Source organism: Brugia malayi, assembly GCF_000002995.4.
Source record: "Brugia malayi strain FR3 genome assembly, contig: Bm_v4_Chr3_scaffold_001, whole genome shotgun sequence".
Classification (NCBI taxonomy): domain Eukaryota; kingdom Metazoa; phylum Nematoda; class Chromadorea; order Rhabditida; family Onchocercidae; genus Brugia; species Brugia malayi.
Genome location: NW_025062477.1, coordinates 7,093,737 through 7,107,251, shown reverse-complemented (window position 1 = coordinate 7,107,251; position 13,515 = coordinate 7,093,737). Strand labels below are relative to the sequence as shown.

General features: G+C 31.6%; 1 protein-coding gene across 1 annotated transcript; it reads right to left on the bottom strand.

The window, feature by feature from the left end:
- Positions 1-273: 273 nt before the first annotated feature.
- Bma-lin-17 (Uncharacterized protein) lies at positions 274-10,748 on the bottom strand (the record flags this gene model as incomplete). Its single annotated transcript, XM_043080249.1, has 10 exons — positions 274-624; positions 1,143-1,343; positions 1,715-1,882; positions 2,360-2,480; positions 3,776-3,997; positions 5,913-6,191; positions 6,988-7,124; positions 9,909-10,055; positions 10,345-10,449; positions 10,626-10,748. 10 exons carry the CDS (start codon positions 10,746-10,748, stop codon positions 274-276), a joined length of 1,854 nt encoding a protein of 617 aa, XP_042936183.1.
- Positions 10,749-13,515: the final 2,767 nt, after the last annotated feature.

Below are 13,515 nucleotides of genomic sequence, written 5' to 3'. Positions count from 1 at the left end.
AACAGTTAACAGAATAATTTCTGATTTAATTGGTTAATTAATATACATCAATAATTATCATGGACACTTGCGAGCTAGTTAATTTGTCAGTTCTGAATAATTCACCTAATTTTTAAAATTCTGTGTGTGCAGAAGAGCTAAATAAAGATGAATGTTACTTCCTGTTCCGTTTGGATGTCCAGATTTTGATGCTTTTAATCCATTACTAACTTTACAAGTGAATTTTTTTCAGAAATAAGAAGCATTTCGATTTCGCTCCAAATTTTCAGAAAATTACATAATTTTCGATTGCTTCCAGGCAACAACAGCGGAAGTAACATTTTGGGCCGCAGTAATATGGCTCGGTGGTAAAGAGGATACAGTCATTGGCATGTAATGATGATGCTGTGGTGGAGCGGGCGGTGGATTTGCTAGTGGGATGAGTGGTCGATTAGCACCTACTGGAGCAAGCGTCGCGGAATTAGTCACTCCGCAACCGGAACTGTATTTTGCAGGTGCTGTAGAGCATAGACCGCAACAGATAGCTCGTTGCCAGGAATGAAATGTTTTTGACGAAACAGTCCACATTCCTGTTGAAATGCCAATCACTAGTGACATGAATATATTCAAAAAATACAATTCAGCCTGAAAAAAATGAAAAAAAAAGTGATTTAACGACAAATCTTTAATCATAAAATTAAACAAAAAAACTAAATATTTTATAATCTTTCTAAATTTACATTCTTGAAGGCAAATAAATTCCCGCATGATGCCTCTTCGCAAGAAAAAAATTTCTTCTTTCAGATATTTATCACTAAACGAATGCTTTTTTCGTCAAACAAATGTCCATTTGCTTTTCTCTAATTCATAAATTGGAAAAAAAAAAAAAAAAAAAAAAAACGTTTCAGATATTGAATTATATGGGAGAGTAAATCAAAAAACATAGAAGCACCATGTAGAAATTTTACTTTTCTATTCAAAAACCTAAAAAAATGAGTGTGAAAATTTAAACGTAATTACTATCCTTAAAGAAAGTTAGACCGTAGTAGATAGCTCATCCGTAGATCAAAACAAACGTAGCATATAAAATCTATTTGATAAGTTTTCAAACAGAATAAGCCCATAGTTGGTACTGCAGAGAATACAGCTTTCTTTTTGCATACCTGTGGTAATGGAGGCCTTTTACAATGACCTTTTTCGATTCCACCATGTAGTTTACAAGCAATAGTTGTTGGATGCCATTTCATTAGTATGAACATATGGTAGCTGTCGCAGATAATTATTGTTATTGCTGGAATTACATAAAGCGCACTGAAGATACCCATTTTCACCATTAGCTTCTCCAGTTTTGATGTATCCGTTCCCTATTCAAATTGTATTTATTAAAAATTCAAATAAAAAAAAATATAGTACATTTCAAAATAAATTATACCAAAGCAAAGAAACATGGAAAATGTTTATTTGTATGCGCAATTTAGTAGCCATTACAAAGAATGTTATCGATTTTATGGGTTTAACAAATCTAAATCTCAAACTGTAGATAATATCGATCAAAATAATATAAAAAGCTTTCATACTCTCCAATGCTATTGAAGCAAAAATTTTTATTAAATTTTAATTACATTAAAATTTGGAAAAGAAGTACGACAAAGTGTGACAAAAGGACAAATTCATAAGGATTAAATTTGGTAAATTTTGAATTTGATAGTGAATTAATTTCAAAATGTAAACTTACTCGTCTTCTAAAGGAATCACGTTCTCGGCACATACTGGAGAAACCAGCAACAATCAAACAACTTCCAACTACAACAAAAATCAATTTTGGTACAATAATAAAGCCAAATAAAGCCCATGGATCAACATTACCGACTGAACATAGGCCTGTTAATTCGTTTGCATCCACCTACAAAAAAAAGTTTCAAATTTTATTATCGAACTAACGAATCAATGCTACTTTCTTTGTGAATCTTTGTTCCTTAAGCCTGGTTACTAAAAGTGCTTAGTAAACATTTCTGTTCGATAGTAATCTTTATAGAGTAACTTAAAATCTGATTAGGATTAAAATTTATTCATAGCATAGATGTCAATAAGCAGAAATGAGGAATTGTTAATTTAAATGAACACATATTATATCAATGAAAATTGTTCATGGTATTCAAATGCATCACGTACTTTACTGCTTAAAAAAAGGTTTAGATAGTACCATTCTTCTCATATGCGTCTCCAAGATGACATTAACAATTTGTCGCTTAGTGTTAACTAATTATTTCGTGGTAGATGCAAATAAATCACAAAAATAGATTGACATGCAACTGAGATGTGGGAACTTGCATTCGGTAAAGATCATTTTTGAAGAAACTGGATGAATATGAAGAACAACCTTATGGGTAGTAAGTACTGCGATAGTTAAAATAGCTGGTAATGCCCAAGCAACCAAGTGAAGATAACTGCTCCATGCATCAATCCCTTCTGGAACCCATTTACGAGCAGCTGAGAGGTACCTGAAATTTTAACATAATATTAATAATAATAATAATAATAGTAACAATCATATGTGCTATTTCTGTTCAGTATACGTTTTTTTTTTCTGTCATTGCAGATAGTTATGAAGTGATTGCTTTATATTTTACTACTTGATTTATCAGTTCAAAGTGCTCTGTTCATCATTTCAAGGGTAGGATTAACCAACTGCGGGGGAAAAGGACAGTACTTCGGTTATTTAATACTAACTACTTTTATGGTTTCAATAATTCACTTTCTATATCATACAACTCTATACGGTGATTTCCAAGTCGACAAGTAATGAAAATTCTCTGCCATTCTCCGCAAATCGTAAAGTGAGACTTATAAGAATTACACGGTGCTATTTTGTTTTTTTTCATATGTTTCATAATTTTTCTTTTTTTTTTTTAAATAAATATAGCAGAGAGATTAAGGTTATTCTGATTGATTAAATTATCGTCATTTTTTCATATCTTTGGCAGAAAAAGACTCTTTTCATATCAAATTGTGCAAAAACAGAAAAGCTGCAGAACTAACAACTTATCAGCATTTTGGAAAAAAGTGTTTTCTCATTAGGAAGGATGTTTGAATGGATTAATATGATATAATTTCAAATGTAAATTTAAATGAAGTACCTTCAGTTTCATTCCCATAGGACAAGTGAGATCTTATAGAATAGTCTTTCTCTTACCCTGGAATTCTGATACGAAATTTTTATGCCAATTCATTAAAAGGAAACAGACCAGTTTAAGTCTAGTGGCTAGTCCTAGAAAAGGAATACATTTAATTAAATTTTAGACTGATTAAGTTACTACGGAAAAAGGATAATTTCTGGTCTGGACTTCAGTCATAACTGCTTTTTCACTATTTGCTCATATATCTGATGTAAACAAAGAATAATCAAACCGAATTTGAAGTTTTTTTTTTTTAAAAAAAAACTGCAATGTCTTCCATTCAACTCCTTAGTCTGGCTCCGCTCACTAATTTACAAATATGTGCTCTAAATGAAGTCGTCAAAAATAGATTAACATTTTTAGAAAATAGAAATTCAATTATGTTGCAGTGCAATTTTGCAAGAACAACAAAGATTATGAAAATGGGAGTAATTTTTCAAAACTAGTTATTAATAGCGATTTTGAATATTTCCCTTGAAATTCCTCCGATTTTTTTTTTTTTTTTTTTTTGCGTATTTTCTAAATGAATAGAAATGTCATCATTACATATCATGCATTGGTATTTTACTGCTTGTCTTTACTGCAATGCAACAATGCACGAAAATTGAAAAAGTACCAACCATGTAAAAGTAAGCATAAGCCACCATAAACTGCTAGCAACGGAGAAATAATAGGTAAGTATAAATGACATAACACATGACGTATTATCCAATGTTCCAGCGATAAGGAACGTTTGGCCGGTTGGTAATTTATCGCAAACAATTCTTTCATATGGGAAAACTGCTCGACTTAACGGAGGTAATGAAAAAAGCATATAACAAGCTGATAAATAGAATATTGACCTGAAATTCAAAGACCAAATATTCCATCAATTAATCGTTTACTGAAAAATAAATGCAGCAACTGAATCTATCATTAAATCAAAACTTGTTCCTTCGTATGAACTTAGTAATTTCTCTGCTTAATAGTTCCATTAAAATTAATATAATATTTAATTTGAGTAATTGTTTGTATTTGGCTATTAGTTGTTATGAGGTGGTCATTTGATAATAAGAATGTAAGATAATGCAGAGCTAGCGTTGCATTTAATGTGTTTTGAAATTTAAAAAGGATGAAAAGAAATGTTATCAAAAAAAAAAAATGTTAATGATGGTAGGATTATATGAAAACAAGAAGATCTTCGTAGATTAATTTTTCACATTAAAAGAGATAAATTAGAGAGAAGACTGTTTGCTTGCATAGATCTCTTCTGTGATAACAATATGACAGTATTACCACTGCATGGCAATATGTATAACACTCGATTCGATAGCTGTCTGATATGAACTGACGAAATGAGCACAGAGAAATGGACAAAGGCGCAAGGGTACTTGCAGTAAATCATTAGAATGAAAGAGTAACGTATAGCAATAATCATAAGTTTTCTAGGCCTTAGACTCATCATTTGTCATTGACTGAGGCCTTTGTCTATGTGTATGTATGCTATCCAAGTGAGTGCGGCACCTCAGAAGTAAGGCTTACATTTCACTTCTTAAATCTTGACAAACTCCTTTATTCTTGCCGCCTCTGCAACACAGCAATAAATTGAACAACCCGATATCGCTGTGTTACAGCACGAAATCATCCAGAACTTATATTTCCATGATCCAGCACTACTTTATACATAATCATTTACTGAAGTAGTCGTCCAAGGTCGAACTATCAAACACTGACCGGAATATGGCCAATAAATTTTGAATCTAAATTTGATCTGGCTCATTAAGTCAGCCAAATAGCTTTCTTGTACGAAGCTCATGTTATGTTAAAGAAATATAATTGAGTCCAAGTGTAAAACAAAAAGGACAAAGAAAATTTGATGTAACAGTGTTTGTTCCATATTTTATTGAATTGTACAAGAACATAGTTAAGACTAATAAAACACAACCTGAAAGGATCTTTTCAAAATGAATGATCAAATTAATTTTCGTATTTCTCAAATTTGATTAGCATTTATTAAAACTGAAAATTCTTTTATAGATTACAAAACATATATATTTGAAATTCCTTGAAAAAAGTATAATCAGCGTGAGGTCCAAAAAAAGAACCATTACTTTATAATTCTTCGAACTCGCACACCCTACTAACACTGCACTAAAACTGTGAACCCATTCTCATTCCCAAATAAATATAACTAAAAGTGATTTAGAAAAAGAAAAAGCCGTTATAAAATAAATAACATTCTCTTGCGTTTCAATATGAAGAAAGAGCCCATCGAAACCGTTAATTTTTTGAAGCAATTAAAAAATCCCTCTCTGATCACTAAGGCAAAGCTAACATGAATGACACATAAGCATATTATTACTTAACTAGCAAAAAAAGAAAAAAAATTTTATTGAAAAAGTTTTCTTATTTATTGGATGAAAGTGGAATGAATGACTGGGAAGATATTAATTTTCCCTCACATATAGTTATATCAGTCTAGCATAAATTAGGGTATCAAAATCATTATTCATTGACTAATATCTATGTTTCAAAGTGGAAATCGAACTAATAGATGAGCGAAAAAAGGAAAAGATATGATGAAAGTACTACATTAAGCATTTATCCAAACCACTTGGAAATATTTATATTCTTCCATCAAAATTTAATACATCAAACTGAAGTTATCTATGAAAAAGAATTATCAAAATTTTTAAAAGTATACAATAAAAAAAATTTCACTGGCACATTCACCTTGAAAAATGAATTCTGAAAAGAAAAAGAAGAAATCTGACCAACCTTTCAGGAAAACGAAAACGTTGCCGATCAATTATAAATGTAAGAACAGTGAAAGCGGTAACACCAAGATTAATGGAAGCCCATAAAAGCATCCAAAATCGAGCAAATTCTTTCTTGGAAACATCAAACATCCCTTCCCGATTACATTGAAAAACACATAAACCACGACGATCAGTCGGATCCAGATTAACCAGATCATGCGGACAGGATATCATCGTTTTAGAAAATATCCGTCCTTCCAAACTTGTCACTGACTCTCGATGATCTGTATCAAACTGTCTAAAAATGATAAACTTATGCAAAAAGTTTTTCTGAATATTTCAAATCAAGACTCTCAAGATGATAAAAATTGTCGAAGTATGTGCCAGTGGATAGTGTCAACCTACACTTGAAAGCCAAGCTTATCTAGACTAGAAGTAAATGTGCCACAATCACCAATTCATTAAGATGTTTGCTAGAAATAAGTGTGTGAAATGTCAGGAAAGGAAATGGTTAATAAAAGGAAGAAAGGTATTAATTGAAACCCATTAGTTATAGTTTTAAAAGAGCATAACAATCAATAAACATGTGGAATTTTTCAAAATCGATTAACGGAAGTTCCTTTAGTTATGAAGATTAGGAATAACTAGAAAAAAAATACAAATCAAGGAGTTAGTAATAAAGAGAAAAATGACGATATAAACCTTATTAATCCTTATTTCCCTAGCTAAGATCAAAACATTCAAGTAACCTTAATGCATCCATATTAGGTAATCCTAATATTGTCACTCATAACCTAACAACAACAATAAAAGCCAAAACTGATTCCATTCATCAAATCCGAATCAGAATGGGTGATAACAGTGCAAAAACCAAAATAATAAAGTTATCAGTTATTAGTGACAAGGAATTAAGTTCTGAAGAAGCTTATGAGGGTTGTTTGAAAAAGAAAGCTTTATAGAGTGGTTTTCATGTCGACCGAGGAATAACTAAGAATAATTAATTGTGAAGATCTGATAACTGAGTCAGGCAAATGATCTCTTCTAAGCAGTGTCAGATATAAACATCGAAATATTCCGCATTAGAGTGAACCTACTCTGGTCCTAAATAACTATTCTGGTCGTTGGTCGGTTTCATGCACAAATTCGGTGCTTCCGGAAATCGACTGCAATTTAACGGTTCCGGCCAATCGATTCCGAATTCTAGTAAAATTGAAACGCAGTCTCGTTTAACCTAAAAAATAGAAAATCAGGAAAAATTTGAAAAACAATTGAAAATAGAAAACTTAAAATCGGAATGAAAACTTGAAAATGTTGATAAAAGTAGAGTAAAAGCAGAGTTGTTTCCAAGAATACAAGTACCTTTTATATCTAAATAATTAAATATCACTAGAGTTAAGGAAATGGTTGGTTTAAAATGCCTGTTCCATCTTCTGATGTTTTAGGCTTGATCCATCCACCCCCACCTTCCATCTTCTGATCAAGCTTAAAGTGATTCAATACACCGTTTAGTTCAAATCAATAAGGGATGCACCTGCTTCTCGTCAGTTTTCTCATTAAATTACACTCTGTATGGATAACAAATTATTATATTAAAATTTAAAAGAGGTAAAAAAGATTTTTCAAATATTTATTGAAATAGAAAGACGAATAGTTGCAGACCAAAAACGGGTGGAACACAATAGCATCAACAGTGACCTTTTCAAGTCCCTCCAATCTTCCTGCCCACCACTCAACCACCTGTTTGTTTATTCTGTCCCACCTGTTATTTGATTACTGTGTGGTTTAGATAGATCAATTTTCAAGCAAATTAAAAGTATCTGAAAATAACAGGAACGAGTTGAAGCGTTGTGAATTATATATCATAGCAAAAATTTGCTTGAGAAATCTGATTTCATCTATTCCAAAAAGGATTTGTATAACGGGCGCAACTATCTCCGTAGCACATTCACATTTTGATTACTAGATCCGCTATCCGGTTAACTTTATCGACAATTGTTATCCGACCTAGTAATTTCGCTAAATCAAGAATTTCACTCATCGCTGTAGCTGTATCACTTCACATCGATCTATGGGATAATGGTTGAAAACATTTCAACATCAGAGAGATGATGGGTTCCGCCCGGGTAATGGTTTTATAGAAGGTTGTAAAATGGGCAATAAGACCGTCCCTATTGATTCCGGCGCAATGATGTCGCCGCTTTCACCCTTCCACCAATATATATTACTACTTACTATTCGCACTAAAAGTCGACCTATTCAAAATGATAATCGATATCTCAGCAGTTTTCTTCCATAAATACTTAAATTGCAATCTCCGCATTACTTATAAATTTTATTTTATTTCTTAAAAACAATTATTAGCGATATTTGCGTGATACATGAATCGCTACATGCGTAACGTAACCAGGTCTATTATTATATTAAAATTGTAGTTTAACGAAAGTTCAGCTCAAATCAATTTTTGCTCTAAACGTGATGACAAACATCAGAGCAAACATTTTTAGTGTAGTTGTATTAGCTTTTTCCAGGCTTAGAGCTTCTCAGATCTAAGATATTTCATTAAAAGTTCTCCATAACCATCAGGTGAATTAATAATTAAGATTAAGGCTATTGTTTATAAAAAAGAAAATGCAAACCTTTTCGATAACTAATGTTTGCTTCTCTCATACAAAAAAGATTCATTCAAATTATAAGTAATAATTAATTACAACGATGAATTCTATCTCCAATACTTAGATAACAATTTACTATTCAACTATTTTATGTGTCTTTATTAAATGTTATATTAGTATTATTAATATGTACCATTTAAAAGGTGTTAACTCTAAATATTTCATAAATGTTTAGAACTTTTTGTTTTTCTCTCTCTCTGTTTTCTGTCTAAAACAGATCGAACATTGATTCATTTTTTATTTTTTGGGGTTCAAAAGAAGAAAAAAAATTGAAAGAAAACATTTGATCATAAGAAATAAAGGGAAGACCAAAGGAGAAAAGTTTGGGTGAAATAAATAAAATGTTTTGAGGCACTTTGATGTGATCCGATGACAAGGAAAGAAAAAATCAAAAAGAAAGGGGAAAGATACGATGGATTGCTGCTACTTCCAATGCCATTAACTCAAAATTTATTAGAGAAGAAGGCTGTTTCTTCTAGCAAAAGTGCAATTTGAAATGAAACTAAAAATGACAAAATGGGACAAGAAGAAATGCTGAATAGGCCAAATGATAATATTAATTTACATGGAATTATTATTCCAAACATTTCATGAAAATGATTTGAATGTAATAGAAATGTGACCAAGTTTAACTTCAAACCTTTCCTTATAATAAACAATCAGTTCATGACTGATAAGAAGCTAAAATCATCGCCACGAAATATATAAGTAAATAAAAGTAAATATTATATTACCGTCATTCTTATAAATCGCCCATCAATTTGCTGCAAATATCACTACTACTAAAATATATTTTAATCGGTGAAAGTTTATGCTAAGCAAATTATTTGCATTATATATATATATATATTAACTGCATCAAAAAATTTAAACCAAAAAATTTCCTTTTATTAGTTTCAAAAAATTAATGTTTAATGCCAAGATGATAAGTGGTACAAACCGGTAATAATGGGACACATTTCCTGAAAACAGCATGAAAAACGTTCTTTTAGGCAATGCTTGAAGAAATTTCAGAAAAACACAGAGAAGAAGGAAGAGAGAGAAAAAAGAAAAATTCGAAATAACTCAGAAATTTTTCAAAACTTTCTGAGTTATTGTCTTTTTTTGAAAGCTGAAAATTTGAAAGTCTTTGGTGAAAAATATTTAATCCCGAGATAATCTTAGTAAAAGATATTGATCTGTTTAGCAATTAACTTTAATTTACTTGTGATAGTAGTAGGGTCATTTGATTAGCAATATTATGCAGATTGGATCAAATTTTTACATTTAATTTGGATTTAATTTTAGAAAGCAATGATCTTCTAATTTAGTAACTTTGTCTATGAGACGCGATTAATTAGTACCTCTTCACATACGGACCGGCAACTGGTTACCGCTTGCGGCATATGCTCTGGACACATTGGTGCAAATACACTGCATATGAAAAATTTGATGTGCGGATTGCAATTCGTCTTAATCAGCGGTTTAAAATGCTCTGTTTGTGTTTGTAGCTGAAATGTCAAGAAGAAATACCGTGAAAATTTCGTGATTACATTATAAAAAAATCACTATAACGCTGGCAGGAAATTGTAAAATGTTCAGGAATGATTCATAGACGTCAGGTTAAATTAGATCACTGATGTTTCGGTGTTATTTTTGTCGGCATTTCTAAGTAAACAGAATCATAAAGGTAACTTGAAGATTTGAAAATCAAATTTATTTTCTGGTTTTTTTTTTCAATAGAAAATAAAGCTGAAAAAATTACAAAGCTTTTAGCAGTGTTTTCTGGGAAAAACTAACGCTTTGCTGATCAGGTTGTAATAGCGAGTTCGGGAAATAAGTATACTTGTATGGGATGTCTTTACATAGTGGAATTTCGATAGGTTCACAGCGGCTTCGACTAGCCTGAAATATCAAATTAACTGAAATCCAAAAGCAATCATAAACTGAAGATTAATCAAACAATTGTTGTAACAAGTGACATTTAAATTTCAACTTTAAAATTAAAAAAGGTTCAAATGATAGAAAATTTTCCATCTATTCCTCTTACAAACGAATGTAAATTTCTGAAATTTTAAAACCTGCTCAAAAATTGACGCTGTGACTTGTTTGGCGCATAGTAAAAGTGATAATAATAATGATAATAATGAAATAAGTATGAAATTATGACAGAGTGAATTATTTGTTGTACTTCGCAGTGACATCGACTGGCCGTTCAGTGAAGCACTTCTCCAACGGATAATATCAAAATTATCCTCCGAGTTACTCGTTACAGTCTAAAATCTGGAAAGTTATTGCTTAAAATATATAAATTATTTCGAATTCCGCATGAATGAATGAAGTAACACAGTTATTTAATGAAGTGTGAGGAAATTTGCCAGAATTTCTCCTTTCCAGAGAAGAAATAATTTTGTTTGATAGAATAATTATTAAATATGTACGGACGCGATCAATTCAGCATAGTTTCATTTATGATAAAAAATTCTTCTTGGCTCATTCTTTTCAGTCTATCTTGTCAATATTCCTTTGGCTAACACTTTGTAGTCCATCTTGATGAATGAACTCAACGACAGTAATTCATTAAGATTGATTAATTAAAATTATGGTCGATTACTTTATGAATTTAAAATATAAATGAAAACATTAATCATTGCAAGCAATAAAATACAAAGAGGAGAAAAAGGAAGAGCGAGAGAAAGACAGAAAGAGAGGAAAGAAGAGAAAGAAAGGGCAATTAAATTCCCAAACTTCCCTCAAAAAGTTGCCGAAGAATTCATTTAGTTCAGGTGGAAAGGTGAACATAATGTGAATAATGTAGGCAATTATATGTAACAAATAAAGAAGCAAAGGTAACGGGGAAAGTTAATTAAAGCAAAATGTGAAAGAACTCCCAATATTGACGGATGCTTCGGTAGGATATTATAGTAAGAATAGTAAGATAAACAGCATTCAATAGATTTTATTCTACTTAAGGTTATTAAAATTTATTTCAATTTTTTAAAGTTTTTATTATGTTATTTTTCATTTTAACTTCTTTTTTTTTGGCTTTATAATTTTTTTAAGTTTTTTGGATTGATGAAAAAAATATGAAAAGCTGACCCTAATAAAATAAATCTTAAAATTTTCATTTATGAATAGCTTAGCTGAGACAAGCCATAAGTGCAATATTCATGGCATCTTTCATAGCATTTCATTAAAACCGACCATACTGAAATGAATAGGTCTACTACTAACTCTGTATCAAAACAATTTGACTATATTTCAAAATGGTGTGAAACGACTCAGTAACTACGAGAATGGGTAATTCAAATGGATTAAAGAGATGAATGGGTAAGTAAAATAATGTACCGTAGTGTTATTCAGGAACAATTCACTTAACTTCAACGAGGATTATAAATTGAAGCGAGCGAGTACGAGAGGCCACTGAATCTCGTAGAAGGTTGCGACAGTGCCCAACACTCGGTTCCCAATCATCGCCATCACATCACCGCGGCGTAAGCAACCCCTCCACTCCGCCCCTAAAATCTTCCGCTTGTCTGTGCGTGTATGTATGTAGTGTGTGTGTGTGTGTATGTGTGTATGTGTGTATATATGTGTATGCGTGTGTGTGTATGTGTTTAACATTGCTTTAAGTATTCCCACTTATATGGCCAATATTTTATATCCAAAAGCAAAATTTATTACCCAGACTGAGCAACAGACAGTGTGCACCGTTTGTTGTCATTTTAACCTTTGGGTTGATCTCTCTCCTCTTACTCTTTGTCCCTTATTCATTTTTATATGTTATCAATATGTTACCCAAATTATCACCAGGAGGAATAAATCACGCACAGAGGTATATTTAGAGAAAAAACAATACCTAACAGTACCAGGAATGAACCAAATAATCTTTGATAAAAACTTATTAGCACTAATTGAAAGCGGTTATCATTGATAACTGGTCGATCATCCATTCTACTGCTGAAGAACGAAAATTGCGTTACAGTTCTGCCTATGCAGAATTCATACCAATTATTTCGGGTCAATTTGAAATTAGCGATATCTTTTGAATGCTGTTTATCTCACCTTAAAAGGAACTGTTCATCGCCAGACTACAATTAATTACAGTTCCCGTAGAGAAATACAACTTTGTGTCTCAACCCTTGAAGGAACACAAATATGGTGATGCAATCTGCCACAAAAAAGACTGCTAACATAATCCTTCGAGATCTATATAATTGTCACATCATCCACGAGATGCACAAATCCCAATGACGAAAAATAATGAAAGTGCGATGTATCACACAAATTAGTAAATTATATATAATAAAAAAGAGGTGTTACAAGTTAAATAAAATAGTTAGTAACTACATTTCAATACAAATTTATGTACCTTCTTCCTTTTCCTTCTGCTCATCTATGCTCTTCTTTCCCTCTGATAATGATGCTCTGTTGCTGTATAAAATTATCAGTTGAAAGAGGGACGAGCGGCAGTCTTTTCCGCTAACAGTTTTATCGCACCTCTCTTTCTTATTATAGCCTTTGCTTCTCTTGTCCATTCGATAGATGTTGTAAGAATTTCCCAAAATGGATGGATACTCTGACATGTAAGGCACACGCAGTTCGTACAAATATTTCAATTTCACTTTTTTTGAGGAAGGGTATATATTGTTGCTGGGCTCTTTTCACAATCGTTATAAAATGCATGAAGGAGAGATGGCCAATGATTATTTTCTAATTGTAATAAGCTTCAAGTAGAATTTTAACAAAGACCTTTAAAGAGAGGTGCATGGAAAATAACCGCCCACTTTATTGCTTGCACATCTTTCGTATATGTCGTTGTCGTTGTCGTCCTATCATAAAGCTTCATTTATTTGTGAATGAATTTTATTTCACCTATATGCATTCATTCATTCAGTTCTAAAAAAAAAAAAAAAAAAAACAGACAGAAAGATCGAGGGAAATGATTTCATTGCTGTAAATAAATCAATA